Source organism: Eumetopias jubatus, unplaced genomic scaffold (assembly GCF_037043125.1).
Source record: "Eumetopias jubatus isolate StellerSeaLion01/CBP00866 unplaced genomic scaffold, mEumJub1_p1.0 scaffold_3, whole genome shotgun sequence".
Lineage (NCBI taxonomy): Eukaryota > Metazoa > Chordata > Mammalia > Carnivora > Otariidae > Eumetopias > Eumetopias jubatus.
Window position 1 is genome coordinate 10,280,444 of NW_028274809.1, and position 15,870 is coordinate 10,296,313.

The 15,870-nt window shown below is 45.2% G+C and overlaps 1 protein-coding gene across 1 annotated transcript in view; it reads left to right on the forward strand.

The window, feature by feature from the left end:
* The first annotated feature begins 560 nt into the window (after positions 1-560).
* DNER (delta/notch like EGF repeat containing) overlaps positions 561-15,870 on the forward strand; it is a 295,345-nt gene continuing 280,035 nt past the window's right edge. The window contains exon 1 of the mRNA XM_028105280.1: positions 561-836. Coding sequence (XP_027961081.1) covers positions 561-836 — 276 coding nt within the window. The remainder of the gene's footprint in view (positions 837-15,870) is intronic.

The following is a 15,870-nucleotide window of genomic DNA, read 5'->3' on the forward strand; positions in this document are numbered from 1 at the left end:
GCCAGGGGAGCGCTGTGGGAAGGGGAGGAGTAGCCGGGGGAATGAGGTAAGGCCGGGCCCCGCAGCGGTCCCGCCGATTCTGCGCCAAGAGGCCGCGGGCCGCTGCTGCAAGCCGGGGCCGCCCCGCCCTCCTCCCAGCGCCGACGTTGACCCCTTCACCCCCTCTCCTTCCCGAGCACCGCCTAGCTCCCCGCCGGGCCCGCGCCGCCGCCGCTGCCCCTCGGGGTTCTTTTGGACACACCCGCGACTCTGACCGCACCCCTCAGGCCTGTGGGCCCGGGGCGACTTTTGCGCTCCTCCCGTCCCAACTCTCCGCGGGGGAAGGGTCCCCACGCCCCTTTCCTCCCCCGCCCGCGCCCGCCCGGAGCCCCGCCCCCGTTTGCCCCGCCCCTCAGGCCCCGCCCTCCGTTGCCCCGGGAACCGCGGATCCCAGCAGCTGCAGGAGGCGCCCGGCCCAGCGGAGCAGCCCTCGCCGCCGCCGCCGCCGCTCCCGCCGCCACCGCCGCCGCCGCCGCCGCGCCCCAGCTCCGGCTCCCGCTCCCGCGCCCACTCGGTCGGCCATGCCGCCCCGCCGCGTCCCGGCGCCCGGTGCGCAGCTGCTGCCCACGTCGGCCCTGCTGCTCTTGCTGCTCGGCGCGGGGCCCCGCGGCGGCTGCCTGGCCAGCCCGGTGCCCGCCGCGCCCCTGCCCGCGCCCGGGCCGTGCGCCGCGCAGCCCTGCCGGAACGGGGGCGTGTGCAGCCCGCGCCCCGCGCCCGGCCCGCAGTCCCCGGCCCCTGCGGGCGAGCCCGACTACAGCTGCACCTGCCCCGCCGGGGTCTCCGGCGCCAACTGCCAGGTGAGTGGAGCCGGCGGGCGTGGGGCGGGGCGCCGGCCCGGGACCAGCAGCTTCTCTCCGCCAGACGCTGCGCGCTGCGCGGCGCGGGGCTCCAGCAAGCTTGACACCAGCTTCTCCTTCTTCGGGGAGGGGATGAATCTGACCTTCTGGCCCGCGTGGGTGCGAACCCCTGGCCGACCTAGCAAGTGCCTCTTCCCTACCCACCCCAGCTCTCCTGCCGTGCCAGCCCGGGGCTCTCGGGGCGCGCCGCTCCAGGGCCTGGCAGCCACCCTAACCCCGTTACTCTTGGCACGACCATTGGCCCCCAAGTGGCGCGCCCCTCCTGGCCCGGGCCAAGCCACGCTCCGCTAGAGCGGGGTCTCAGTGCTCGCCGGGGCAGCTCAGGGGAGCCAGCTCCGAGCGTCCCCGCCGAGGTGTTCAGTGTCCAAGCGGCCCCCGCTCCCAGTCCCGCTGGCCCCTGCGTGTGTCGAGGGTGCGCGGTATGGGAGTCGGGTGATGGCGGGCTCCGTGCCCGGTGGTCGGACACTTTCTTTCCTTTCCTCCAGCCTTGAAGGCTCTGATCTGGCAGCTGGAGGCCGGGAGGGCAGCTGCCTTTTCGCGGCCTGCGACCAGCCCTTTCTGGGCTTAGGAGGGGGTGTTGCAACAGTCAGAGACGTTCGAGGGGACATTGTGCGTGGGGCTCGGTGTGTCTCGCTCCGGGATGGCCGCTCCTCGAGGCGCACGCTTGGGACGGGCATTCAGGGCGTGGGCAGGGCACTGGGAAGCTTCGAGGAAGCGTGGCGCGGCGCGAGGGATGGGAGATGGCCAGCGGCCGCGCGTGGATTTGGGATTTACAAGAGAATTTGGCAGAACATAATAAAAGAGGCTGGATTACAAATATATGCTAAAGCTCAGTGAAACCTATTAACATCAACATTTTCAAATAGGCGAGTCGGGTGTGTGCGGGTAGAAAATTCCCAAGTCTCTGTTCCAGGGCAGGGTCAAATAATGAACTTCTCTGGAATTATTCAGTTAAACCAGGTGAATGTGAAACATATCTGGGATCAGATGCTTTCTTTCATGCATTTGGAGTGGAGGAGTTTGTTTCATAAACATTTTATAAAATGCTCCAAGAGTTACTTAGAGAATGCCCAAATGGACTCTTCTTTCTGTAGGGGAAGAAAGGCCACATATGACATGAGATGAGATAAGCTTTAATATGTATTTTTTAATAGAGCTAAAAGGGATTGAGAAGCTTGACCTTGACAGCCAGAATGTTTGCTATTTCCTAGAATTTTGTTTTCTTTAGTAGCAAATTCCCAACCTGAATCTGTCTTTTCATTATTGTGCCCTTCTTTGTTAACTGGTTCCAATAAGCCTTTTAATTCCTCAAAGGGGATGATGATGATGATGATGAGTGTGTGTGATATGACCATCCGGGTGGATTTGGGGCATGATGACCGTTTGGGGATTTGCTGTTGGAGGCTCTCTAACCATTAGGACAAAATCTTGCTTACTAATTTCCCCCATTGATTGATGGTGTATATCACTTTGCCTGAAGAAATGAGTTCCCTGAATGCTTCTGTCGAACTGCTGTTCTATATATCTGAAGTCCATCCTGGAAAGAAATAGTTGGTTCAGATTCCGAGTATAGTAGGGATGGACAGGAGACGGTAGGTTAGTGTGTACTTCAGTTTAAGTAAAGGGAAAGAAAAGCTGGACATTGGGAATTTAACCCAACTCTGAGATTTGTGTGTGTGTGTGTGTGTGTGTGTGTGTGTGTGTGTGTGTGAGACTCAAAAATTATAAGGAATCTTCAAGAAAGGGAAATACCTCTGTAGTGTTTCCTAGATGACTAACAGAGAAACATAAATATTTTTTTTGTCCTAAGTAGTAGGCTTGATATGTAATGAAATTCATCCAGAAAAGACTCACAAACTAAAACCAAAATATTGCAGAACCAACTGGTTCAAAATAGTTGTGGTTTCTTGTCTAGCTCCCATTCCAGCAGTGTTAGCTGTGGAGTGCTGCCCACCTGAGGAGAAGCAATACCGGGTGTTCTGAGCTCCTCCTTGGAGAGAAAGCTGAAATAAGTCTAATTCTAACAGGAAAGCTTAGCAAATTTGGAACCCGATCTGGCTTGGTTACCCAGAAGAACTTAACTGAGATGATTCAGAGCCTTATAACCCCTAAAAAATTGAATCCTGATAATTTCATTTTAATCTTGTATGATCTTGCAGTTGTACTAGAGACTCTCGTTTTCTGTGGGGGGGGGGAAGAAGGCAATCTCAATAGAGAAGATAAACAGAGGGGGAAAAAAACCCTTACACATGCCCAGTTACAGATAAGGGGAATGGATGTTGGCCATTGCAGACGGGTGCTTACTGAAATAAAACCTAATGCTCACTGGATACATTGGAAATGGAATTTTACCTGGACGTGAAGAGAAGCCTTTAAACAGAGTGTCACCCCTCCCCCCATCGCAAAGACAATAATGTTAGCAATGGAAACAATGGAACCTAACTCGGAAGTTTTGTTTCTTTTCTTCTCTTCTCTTCTCTTCTCTTCTCTTCTCTTCTCTTCCCTTTCTTCTCTTCTCCTCTTCTCTTTTCTTTCTTTTTTCGAGAAAATTAAGAAACTCATAAGCCACTCGTTAGGATTAAAATGGATTTAGGCTGTGTTCCGCTTTCCTGTGGTCGGCTGACCGACTTCTGTTGGCGCCCGGTGACAGGCACTCACAGGCTCTGGGAACTAACTGTGGTGTGGAGGCAGGATGTGCTTTTTTGAGGTTGAGCTGCCACAGTTAAAACCTGCTCTGACAGGTGATCTAAACTGACCGAGCCTCAGTTTCCTCATCTTTGCGAACGAGATCTACCTCATAGGGTTTGTAATACAGGGTCTGATTTGGGTTTTTGATGCGTGACCGTTGACACTTTTCAGTCTTACCTCTCCCTCTTGCCTTCTGCTCCACATCCGGGCAAGCTGATCGGAAAGCCTGGGTGTTGGGGTGGGGTTCCAACCCCGTAAGCCCCGCCCATGCGCTACTGGCTCCACCCCCGCCTGCAGCTCCCTGTCCAGGCGCCCTGGCCGGTTACTTTCCCTTCTGTCTTAAGCCACTGGGGATCTATTTGGGAGCTGCCTGATCTCCCCAGAGAGCCCCATTATGTGAACAAGAAACCTGTTCATCCCCTGCTGGTGTGTGTGTGGCATTTTCAGTCTTGACATTCAAACCAAATTTTGAGGGGCTGACCATCCTATCTGTGGGAGATCCACAACAGGGTTTTGGGGAGGATTAAATTAAGTGTTGTAAATCACTGAGCACCCGTGGTTCCTCCATAAATTCCACCTCTTTCCTTTCTTTTTTCACCATTGTACACATTTCATATGCTCATTACCTAATTGTATGAGGTAGCTAGAACAAGTGTTGTCTTTTGTCAAATGTAGAAATTGAAACTCATTTTGACTGAATGACTAATCTCAGATCTAACATTTTGATTGCCCTGAAAATCATACAACACTTAAAATACATTTTTTAAGTCCTCTATCATACTTAAACATGAATAAATCACGAGGGTTCAATGGATTCTAAAATGTATATGGAAACCACCCTACAGAGAAATGATGATGATGGTGGTGGTGGCGGTGGTGTTCATGGTGGTGAGGATGGTGATGGTGGTGGTGATGATCAAGCACTTGTCATGCACCAGCACTGTTTTGGGGGCTTTACCGAAATAATTCACCAGTCTTCACAGTGTCTGATGAGCTGGGTACAGCAGCCGTCCTTGTTATATAGATGAAGTGCAGAAAAGTTAAATGACTGGCCCAAGGTCACACGACCAATCAGTGGTAGAACTGGTATTTAAACCCAGTAGCTGGTTTGATGCAGAGCTGTAGAGTTTCAAGTCCAGCCCTGGCCCTGCCTTTATTCACTGTGTGACCTTAAGCAAGGGCTATAACCTCTTTGAGTGTTATCAGTAAAAAGGAGATGAAATGATTTCTGAGTCTGGTTTTGCTCTAAAACAAGGAGCTTGAACGGCTCTGCTTAGCTGGGGCAAAAGGCCGCAGGAATGACAAAGACACAGCAAATTCTCCTTATGCCACCCCCCAAGAAGGGCTTTCACCTCAGGGTTAGAATTCTGGGTCCTAGCTGAAGTTCTTTTTCCCTTGATGACAAGCAAATGGGCACTAAATAAAAGAAATGCAAATATTTCTGGTGGGTTTGAAAATGACTCCCAACTTCAGAAAGATCGAGGCTGCTCTTGCCTTTCGGGTTCGTTTGGGAAATCGGGCAGGTATCAGAGGCGGCAGCTGCTGAGCTACTTTTTCTTTTCCTCCCTTCTCTCGGGCCAAAGTAACGATTATTTAAATTATTTTAATTTGTGTTATTTTACTTGTAAAACTTTCTTGTGGTAATGAAATAATCCTTTGCCAAATATTCAAGCTGTCGGATACCTGTTTGTTTTTTTCATCTCATGTTCCCTAGGAATCTTATCCTTTGGGATTATAATGAAAATGTGTCAATTTCTGCACTTGGAGCAAAAAGGGGCTGCTTGTGTAGCTACTTTTTATGTAAGTTAATTTTACTCACTAAGCTGATTCTATAATCCTCTCTTCTGGTTAAACATGCTAACTTGAAACAAGGGTTCTGCTTCTGATGAATCCATTTTTAAAAAAGATTTTATTATTTATTTATTTATTTATTTATTTATTTATTTATTTATTTATTTATTTATTTAGAGAGTGGTGGGGAGGGGCAGAGGGAGAGGGGGAGAGACTCTCAAGCAGACTCTGCGCTGAGTGCTGGAGCCCAAAGCAGGGCTCACATCTCACCACCCTGAGATCACGACCCGAGCTGAAATCAAGGGTCGGATGCTTAACCGACTGCGCCGCCCAGGCGCCCCTGATTGAATCCATTTTGGATGGAAGCTAGCTAACAAACAACAACAAAGAATTCTGGTTCTTTGCACAGCATCAGTCCAGTGGACTTCTTGCACACATATGCACACAGAAGCTCACACACACACACACACACACAAACTCACGCACACATTTACTCACAAACTCGCATGGTGATGTGTGCAAAACGTCCAGTATTCCCTGAAGTGTCAAGAGACTGCTTCTTTCTCTGGTTCTTCTGTCAACTTTTTGTGACTTTGGGAGAGTGATTAAACATCCTTGAACCTCAGTGTTCATATCTCTAAAATGGACAAATATGTTTGCCTTATTTTCTTCATAGAAAAGATGAAATTCACAAATGGGAATACAGTAAAGTTTTATCACTAAGTAGAAAGAAGCATGGGAGTTTTAAAACATTTTTTAAAAAAGTAAAAGTTGCACAAATACAGGGTCTACCAAGAAAAGGACTATAAACTTTCCGTGTAGAATATGATTATGCCATTTTATTCCTGTCTGAGATGGTCTTCAACGAACAGACTCAGCTTTTTCTCTCCACTAGGATGAGTTATGCTACAACAGAAGTACAAAAAAGGAACAATTTGTTGTACTAAAATTTTGATAAATGTGTAGTTCTCTTTTATTCTGAAATAAACGAAAAATTTCTCAGAAAATTCCCAGTGACTTCATTTTCCTTTGAAATGATGAGAAAAGCTTGTTAAAATCCTATAACAATTTTAGTAAAAGAAACAGTTGCTTTTCTTGGTGTTGTTAAATTGAAGTGATTTTCTTATTTTGTTTATCTAGTGCATTCTTAGGAAACATCACTTTTCTCAGCTTGGCCACCTGACAAAAACGCATTCTGTCTTTAGCTTCTTTGCTTAAGCGTCTCATGTGACAGGGTACAATCCAAAATGGTTTTGTTTATGTCCACATTTCACAAGCATCAAACAAGAAAGAAAACCTATCTGCAGCTGAAGGGTATTTGAATCAGAAAGCAGAATGCCCGAGTTGTATTTTTAGATCTCCTTAGAGATTCAAGTAGGCAGCTGTGGTCCGAGCTGCTTAACCCAGCCGCAGGGACTACGGAATCTTGTCCCCCAAAGAGAAAATCCAATAGCACAGCAAAGTTTTGTGGACGGAATTTCTTTAGATTTATCCATTCCTGACACCCCCCTCACCTACAACTGCTGCCCAGCCCTGGCGGCTTAGAAGAATCACCTGGGAGCTTTTACAAAGATGAGTGCCTCTGTCCTGCTGTCTCCTTGTCCCCAGATTCTGACTGAACTGGTCTGGGGTGGGGCCTGGGCGCTGGTGATTTCTTTAAATGCTGTCCAGGTAATTCTACTGTATGACCAGGATTGAGAAGCCCCCGCTAGACCCCCGTCATGGCCCTGCAGCCCCCACCGCCTGCCCAGCACGGAGCTAGCATGTGGCAGAGAAAACAAATCAGTCACATCTGCTCTTGGTCATTCTCAAGCCAGAAGAGCATCCAGTTTCAAAGGGCCTGACATTCCTGGCCCACAGCCTCCTCAAATGGCAGAGGTTTGCATCTCAAAGTGGACCTGAAGTCTCCACGAAGGAGCCGGACGTGTGGGAAGAGTCCAGTGTGCATTGGAATCCAGCTCTGAGTGCTTTGGATAAGGAATTCATTGTCCTGTGGTTTGGTTTTCTCATCTGTGAAAATGGGATCCTGAGGCCAGCCTTGCAGGCTATTGTAGCTTGGAAATGTATCTAGCTCAGTGACTAGCCTGGGAGACACCCAATAAAAAGGTAGCTGCTGTGCACACCTATAATAGGAATCATTTATTTTATACCTTTCTTTACAAAAGTGGGGGGCCTAGAAAGCCCTTTCCCTTGGACCAAAAAAAAAAAAAAAAAAAAATCCTTTCTTACTTGACTTCCAGTGAGACCAAAATTCCACCAGTAGAGATTCATTTCTTTGGTTGTGACAGATCAGATGCTAGAAGACTTGGATCCTGGGGCTGACTCCCCACTACAGCATTCCCTTCTGTTGGTTCCTCCTCTGTACTCCACTTACCAAGTGGTGGCCAAGAACAGAGAACAATGTGAATGGAGCATGTGCTCATGGCCTAGGCTTTCATGGAATCATTCATTGTTTTATTTGGACACTAACCCATCTTCAGTCAACATTTATGATGTGAGTCTTAGAGAGTTGTCTTCAAGGGGAGGGGCGTCTCTGCATCGTTCCTCCCTGCTCTCCAGGGTGAGTGAGGGCAGAGCAGGACCCAGGACTGGGACGGGCACCCAGACAGCAGACAGGCACCCAGTGCAGGGGACCCACATAGTAGGTGCCCCATAAATATCGTTGAATACACAGCTGGCTTCAGTGGGGTGCAGCTGTGGGCACCATGAGGGCACTGGGCACCATGGGGGGATCCAGGCACATGGGGAGGGGCGCTGTTTAGGAGAGGGAAGACACAGGAAGACAGATTTAGCCCGTTTAATAACTTCCCTGGCGCCAGGTCTGTTCTGGGCAGCGCACCGTGGTTTTCAGTAAATCCTTTGCAGTAGCATTGGCTTTTAATCCTTCTAATAAAGCTTTATTTTCATAATACCTTGGTGGGCAAAGGACAGCCTGCATCGTGTCTCTCCCTCCCTCCTCCAATTATTCAATTTATTTAGAGAGAGCGTGAGGGGTGGGAGAGGGGCCGAGGGAGAGAGAGAATCCCACAACCCTGAGATCGCGACGGGAGCCAAAATCAAGAGTCAAGCACAATCAACCAGCCACTCAGGTGCCAGGTTTTAACATTTTTAAATGGTTGGGGAAAAAAATCAAAAAAGAGAATAATGTTTTGTGATGAGTGAAATTATAGGAAATTGAAATTTCAATGCCCATCAAAAAGGTTGTATTGACCACGGCCACACCCACGCATTTAAGTATTATCTGTGACTGCTTTGGAGCTCCAGGGACAAAGCTGAGTCATTGTGACCGATCAGTATGGCCCCCAAGGCTGAAGATACTGATCGGGCCCTTGACAAAGGAAGAAGCTCGCTGAATGTTTCTGTAAATGTCGGTGGAAAGAGTTTACCTGTTTTCATTTATTCGACTTAGGTAAAGCCTGGTCCCCTTTGCTCCCCCTTTTCTCTTCCTCCTGGTCCCTTCTCCGTGAGGGGTGTCCAGAACCAGGTTCCAGGGCTGAGAGCCGTGGGAGACACAAGGACAGATAAACAGAGCCCTTGTCTTCGAACTGCTTTCATCTCAGAAGTCGTCCTAGACAGAATCTAACTTTTCATTGCCGATCAGGCCTTGGTTGAATGTGTTTGGACACAGTGGTTACAGTCTGTTTCCAGGGAGGCAGGAGGGAAAGGAAATGCTAGCTGTCAGGGTTGGAGTGGGAATTTCGAGGTTCAGAATCCCTGCCCAGTGCCAAGCTTATTAGGTTTCTTAACCCTGATTCCTCACTCATAAACAGGGTGGTTGTAAGGGTTAAGGGGAGTGGCTTGGGAAGTCCCAGCACAGAGTGGGCCCTCTGACCATACAAATTATTTTTATAAAAGTGGACACAATTGTCCAGTTCATGTCTAAGGAAGCCTACCTGGGGGTGGGGTGGGTGTCATACGGCGCGATGACAGTGGGGGATCTGGGCCCTGGCACTGTGGCTTCGAGTACAGTGTTGTATTATTATGCTCCTGTACTTGTCCCACACTGTCCCATGCTTATGACTTTGAACGTGAGTGCCCGAGGGGACTGGGAGAGGAAGAAGGGCTAGAGCTTCCAGGTCAGGCAGTTTTAGTTTCTGTAAGGATGCTTTGGGTTTGTACAATGTTAAGGTCTTTCTTAAAGAGAGAAAAAAGGCAGAAGGCTTTTGAAAAAGAGCAAGGATTGGAGAAATGAAATCAGTGTATTTGAAAGAAAAGGCTTTTGAGAAGAGAAACATGTCTGCTATCTTGGCTAGCAGCTCCCGAAAGCCAGCACATCCTTCAGAATTTCAGTGTTGGCACTTATCTGCTGCTTGTAGTTAATTTAAGGAAACATTCGTAATGACTCCTGGGTTTCAGAGGCAAATTAAAACTCCTTTACGGAAGGCATTCTGTGGTGGAAGTAATCACAAGAGATGAAAAAGACCTAGTTCTGTTTTTCACGGGAAATCAGAACCAGAGTCTGTAGTAAATGGGCTGATATCTGCCCAGTGGAAGGACAGCCCACGGAGGGGGATGGCCAGTCTCCCACGTTCAAGGTCAGAATTCTGGAATACGTTATTTAAGGAAAAATCACATGCTTAATTTTTAGGCAACGTGGAATGTATTAGAAGAAGCGAAGTGTTAAGTATGTCCTCAATATATTACCTTAGAAAGGGAAGACTTTATATAGGAACCATGCAAAGAAAACCAAAACCTCTAACTGCAAACTGACCTCCCCTATTGTTCCTTAGACAGAGGATTTCCAGACATTTTTTTTTCCATTGACTTATAACTTACATACAGTGAAATTCACCTTTTTAAGCATTCAGTTCTATGACTTTTGCCGTACAGTTGTTGTAACTACCACCATAATCAAGAAAAGGAACGGCTCATCACCCCCCATACATTTCCTCGCCCCACTTTGTAGTAAGCTCTATCCCTGGCGTCTGCCCTTGGCCACTGTTGGTTTGATTTCTGTCCTTATACTTTTGCCTTTTCCATACTATCATATCGATAAAAATCACACAACCTGTGTGCTGCTTCTACTTAACATAATGCTTTTGAGATTGATCCGTGTGGTTGTGTGTATCCAGTTGGTCTCTTTCCTCTTCCCGACTAGTATTCCATTGTATGGCTATGCCGCAGGTTTTCTCTCACCACTGGATGGCATTTGGATTGTTTCCATTTTTTGGTGATTGTGCATAAAGCTGCCAGAAACGTTCACGTGGAGGTCTTTAAGTGGACATATGATTTTCATTTCCTTGAGTAAATACTCAGGAGTGGGATTGCTGGGTCATGTAAGTGCAAGTTCAACTTTATCAGAAGCTGCCAAACTGCTTTCCACGGTGGCGATACCGTTGTGCATTCCCATCAGCAGCAAATGAGAGTTTCAGTCGCTTGCATCCTTATCAGTTCGTGGTTTTGCGGGTGATTTAGATTTTAGCTGCTTCAATAGGTGTGCAGTGTTATTACATTGTGGTTTTAATTTGCATTTTCCTGATGACTAATGATGTTGAACATTTAAAAAAATATACTCGTTGCAATGCATATGTCTTCTTTGATGAAGTGTCTGTTCAAATGAGTTGTGAGAGTTCTTTCTGTATTTTGGGGGCAAATCCTTGATTTGATATATGACTGGCGAATATTTTCTCCTAATCTGTGGCTTGTCTTTTCATTTTCTTACTTACTTTTTTTTTTTTTTTAAGATTTATTTATTTTAGTGAGAGAGAGCGAGTGTGAATGAGGGGGAGGGCAGAGGGAGAGAATCCCCAGGGAGACTTCCCCCTGGGCACCTAGCCTGAGGCCATCTCCCAGCCCATGGGATCATGACCCATGAGATCACGACCTGAGCTGAAACCAAGAGTTACATGCTCAACCGACTGAGTCCCCAGAGGCCCCTTGTCTTTTCATTTTCTTAACAGTGTCTTTCAAAGGGCAGTTTTTAAGTATTGCTGAAGTCTCACTTACTATTTTTTTTTCTTTTGGTGGTTTGTGCTTTTTTGTGTCCTAAGAAATCTTTGTTTGATCTAAGGTCACGAAAATTTCCTCCTGTTTACTTCCAGAATTGTATTGTTTGAAGTTTACATTTGAGTCTCTGATATACTTTGAGGTAATATTTGTATGTGGTGGCAATGTATAGGTAATTTTTATTCACTTTCGGCATATGGATATCTGGTTAGTTCCCCGAAACATTCGTTGACAAGACTATCTCCACTGAATTATCTTGGCAATTTTGTTAAAAGTCATTTGATCATAATATGTGGGTCTACTTCTAGACTCTGTTCTATTCCATTGACTTTATATATCTGTCCTTTTGCCAATTCCACATTGTCTTGATTACTGGAGTTTTATAGTAAGTCTTGAAATCAGGTTGTGTGAGTCTTTTAAATTTGTTTTCCCTGACCCCCAAATATTACACATTGTTTTTCTGATATCAAACTTAACTCGGAGTCTATATTTTTAATTTGCTAAATCTGGCAACCTCACCTCAAAGGCTTTACTAATCCTTACTCCAATTCCCAGATTATTTTCTGAAGAGTACATCAATGGCACTTTAAATTCTTGCAAAACAATTAAATAAGGCAAATTTTTATTAACTTGCATATAAAATATTAATTTAGCTCATAGTTTTACATCTTCATGGGCCCTTTTAAGAACAACCGTCAAACTATGTTAGGGCATTAAAAAAAATCTGTGAACGTGTAGGGAAAAGAGCCCGGTGGTCAACTTTTCTTACCCTCTTTCCACCCCTTCTACTAATCTCATACTTCTGCACTAATCATCGTTTACATTTTGGTGTGTAGTTTTACATTTTCCTCTCTGTACATATAAGCATATATGAAGCTAAATACTCATAATATACATGCAGCTATTTTAGATAAAAATAAAAGCATCCCGTGCATACTGTTCTGTAACATTTTCTTCGTCTATTTTGAACATCTTACTATGTCTTAAAACAGAAAGCAAACTCAGCCTTTTTTTTTAAACAATTTTTTTTAAGATTTTATTTATTTATTTGGGAGAGAGAGAATGAGAGAGAGAGAGAGAGAGAGAGAGAGAGCACATGAGAGGGGGGAGGGTCAGAGGGAGAAGCAGACTCCCCGTTGAGCAGGGAGCCCGATGTGGGACTCGATCCAGGGACTCCAGGATCATGACCTGAGCTGAAGGCAGTCGCTTAACGGACTGAGCCACCCATTTTTTTTTTTTTAAGATTTCATTTATTTATTTGAGAGAGAGAATGAGATAGAGAGCATGAGAGGGGGGAGGTTCAGGGGGAGAAACAGACTCCCCACTGAGCGGGGAGCCCGACGCGGGACTCGATACCGGGACTCCAGAATCATGACCTGAGCTGAAGGCAGTTGCTCAACCAACTGAGCCACCCAGGCGCCCACCCATCCTTTTTGATGGCTGAATCGTACTCCTTTTTGATGGTTGTATGACTATATTTTAGTCTTTACTGATGTACATTGTTTCCATAATTTTAGTTATGTTGCAGTAGGCTATACACACAATGACGCATATGTGTGTATATAGACACATATATTAAATATTCTAATATTGCTAAATTGCCATCCGAAAAGGTTGGACAGTTTTGCATATTTACTAACAGCATATGAGAATGCCTGTTTACCTACATTTTTGTCATTACTGGTTTTCCTATTTTTCTTTTTTTGTGTGTTAACTGATAAAATATGGCATCTCATTGGTTCTCTTTGCATTTTAAAAATTACAAATGAAAATTACAAATGAGACAGAACATTTCTTATGAATTGCCTGTTCTTATTTTTGCCTAATTTTCTTTTGGGTTGTCTTTTTTCCCCCAAACTGATTTGCAATAGCTCTTTGTTATTGAAGGAAATTAACCTTTTGTCCTTTCTGTTTAAATATTTTTTTCCCTGTTTATTATTTTTCTTTTGGTTCTGCTGACGCTCAGTGTTTTGCTCTTTAGAAGCTTCTAATTTTTGGTTCTTATTTAGCTAAACTCATCAATGGAGTGGCTGATTAATTTTAATTAGAGCGCTAATGTTTGATACCAATACTATGCTTTACAACATTTTGAGTTACCTGATTTGAGCCAGGAGTTTGCTTTTGAAGAATTCCATTTTGGCCTAGATTTATATTGATAGGACTGATCCTATTGTCTTTTTAGGATCTACAATTAAATATAGCCCCAGTTTATGCTTATTTTAAGAGGGTTGGCATGGATTTTCTAAATCATATTTAAACACTTGTAATTTACCTTGAGTTTTTTTTTGAGTCTGAAACACCGCAACAATTTTATTAAGATCCTTCTTCTTCTTCTTCTTTTTTTTTTAAAGAACTACTCAGCACATTTTTCCTTTAATAATTGGCATGGGTTCCTTAGTATTTTGTTAAAATTACCAAGTTAATTTAAATGGCATTATTGGATAATAGAGTATTTCTTAAAAGTTCTTGATGGTGTAATGGTCCGATTTCAAAAAGTGTTGTTCATCTAGGCTTGGGCAGAAAAAGGCTCATCTTAATATTCAGCAAAATGCAAATTTCCCTTCTGCTTTAATCTCCATATCATGTTTTTCACATTTCCCCCCTGAGAACATTTTCATTTCTCCTGACCAGGGATTTTCATGATCCTTTACCTTCATTTTCACTCTTTAAAATCGGCCATTGGTGTTTTTGGTTGTGCAAAAGGGAATTCTTTTCTTTCTATAGAAAAGCCTCATAATGAGAAAATAATAAGAGATACAGAGAAATGAGAACTAATATTAGCATTTCTATGAGGCCTAAAATAAACTCTCAGCTGGAGAGAAGTACATTTAATGTTGTTATTTTTGTCTTTTACAAAGGGAGGGTAGGACAGGGGGTGAGGTGGGGCTTGGGGGCTATACTGACTGAAACGGAAGCACTCTTTTTTTGTTGTTTCCTAAGGAAACAATTGTTATTATTATGTTTGACCTGAATAGTGTTAAAAATGGTGCTAAAAATGATGCTGACCCTTTTTAAACATCACAATTGGATTTTATGTGAGGTTTCCCTTGCTTCCCTTACCTGCAAGGGTCCTTAAAGATGTTTTGTATGCTTAGAAGTGTTTTTTTCAAGCAGAGCCTGTGGGAATTTAGGGAAAGTTGAGAGCCCACTTTCCTACTAGTGTATGTTTGTGATTCCCTTAAAAACAGCCTCCTCAGTAAAGATGGGTCTCCTTTCCCAGAATGGAGAGTCTTTATTCTTGTCAGAGCTCACCAACAGACCAGCTTCCTTCATGGGTCCTCCAAATGAAGGGTGCTTGCCTCTTGACATAAACTCCAAATCAGAAACCTGGAAAGGAGCGCATCTTACTGGAGGGTTCTAGCATTCTATTCTTAGGTCTCTGACCACCGTGCATTGGGAAGAAACTTAACACATAGAGAGGAACATCAATGGATGTTGTGTGTATTACAGTAGAGAGACAGAAAGTCTTGAAATATGCCATAGTTTCTCATAATCCCAGATGGCCTGAATTATACACCATCCCAAGTATATCCATGGGATCTGTGTTATCTTAAAAAAATTTTTATTGAAGTAAATTCACATAATATAAAAGTAACCATTTTAAGGTACACAATTCAGTGGCATTTAGTACATCCACAATGTTGTGCAATCAACATCTCTGTCTAGTTCGAAAATATTTTTATCATCCCAAAAGGAAATGCTATACTTATTAAATGGTTGTTCCCCACTCTTCCCTCCCCCCAGTGGCTGGCAACCACCAATCTGCATTCTGTCTCTATGAATTTGCCTATTCTTGATATTTCTTTTTTCCTTTTTTTTTTTTTTTTAAGATTTTATTCATTTATTAGAGAGAGAGAGAGCGGAGCAGGGGCGGAGCGGGGCAGGGAGAGGCAGAGGGAGAAGCAGACTCCCCGCTGAGCTGGGAGCCTAATGTGGGGCTCAATCCCAGGACCCTGAGATCATGACCTGAGCCGAAGGCAGACGCTTAACCGACTGAGCCACCCAGGCGCCCCATACAAATGACACTTATTTACCCATTCATCAGTTGATAGACATTTGGGTTAGACTTTTGGCTAGTGTGGCTGATGCTGCTATGAAGATGCCTATGTGAGTAATTGTTTGAGTACCTGTTTTCAAATCTTTGGGGTATATTACAAGGGATAGAATTGCTGGGTCTTATGGCAATTCTCTCTTTAACTTTTTGAGGAACTTCCAAATGGATTTCCATTTGTGTTATCTTCTTATACTACCTGAGCCCCAGGATCCTCCCTGAGATGGTTACTTGCAGCCTCTACTCACAGGCCAGACTCATGTCTTCTTGTTACTGTCCCTGCCTGGGCACACAGCAGCCCAGATGTTCATTCCTGGCCTGGTTTGTGGCCCTAATTCCCTGTGATACTCTGCTTGCCCAGCTCCGTGGTGATTCCGTGGAAGAGCCCAGCCTCCTGTGGCTCCCTCTCAGGAGGGCCTGTCAGTGGAGAGCTCTGTTCTTTGCTCAGCCTGAGCACTGCCCCTCCAATCCAGTGATTCATGCCTCATTCTCGTTCCT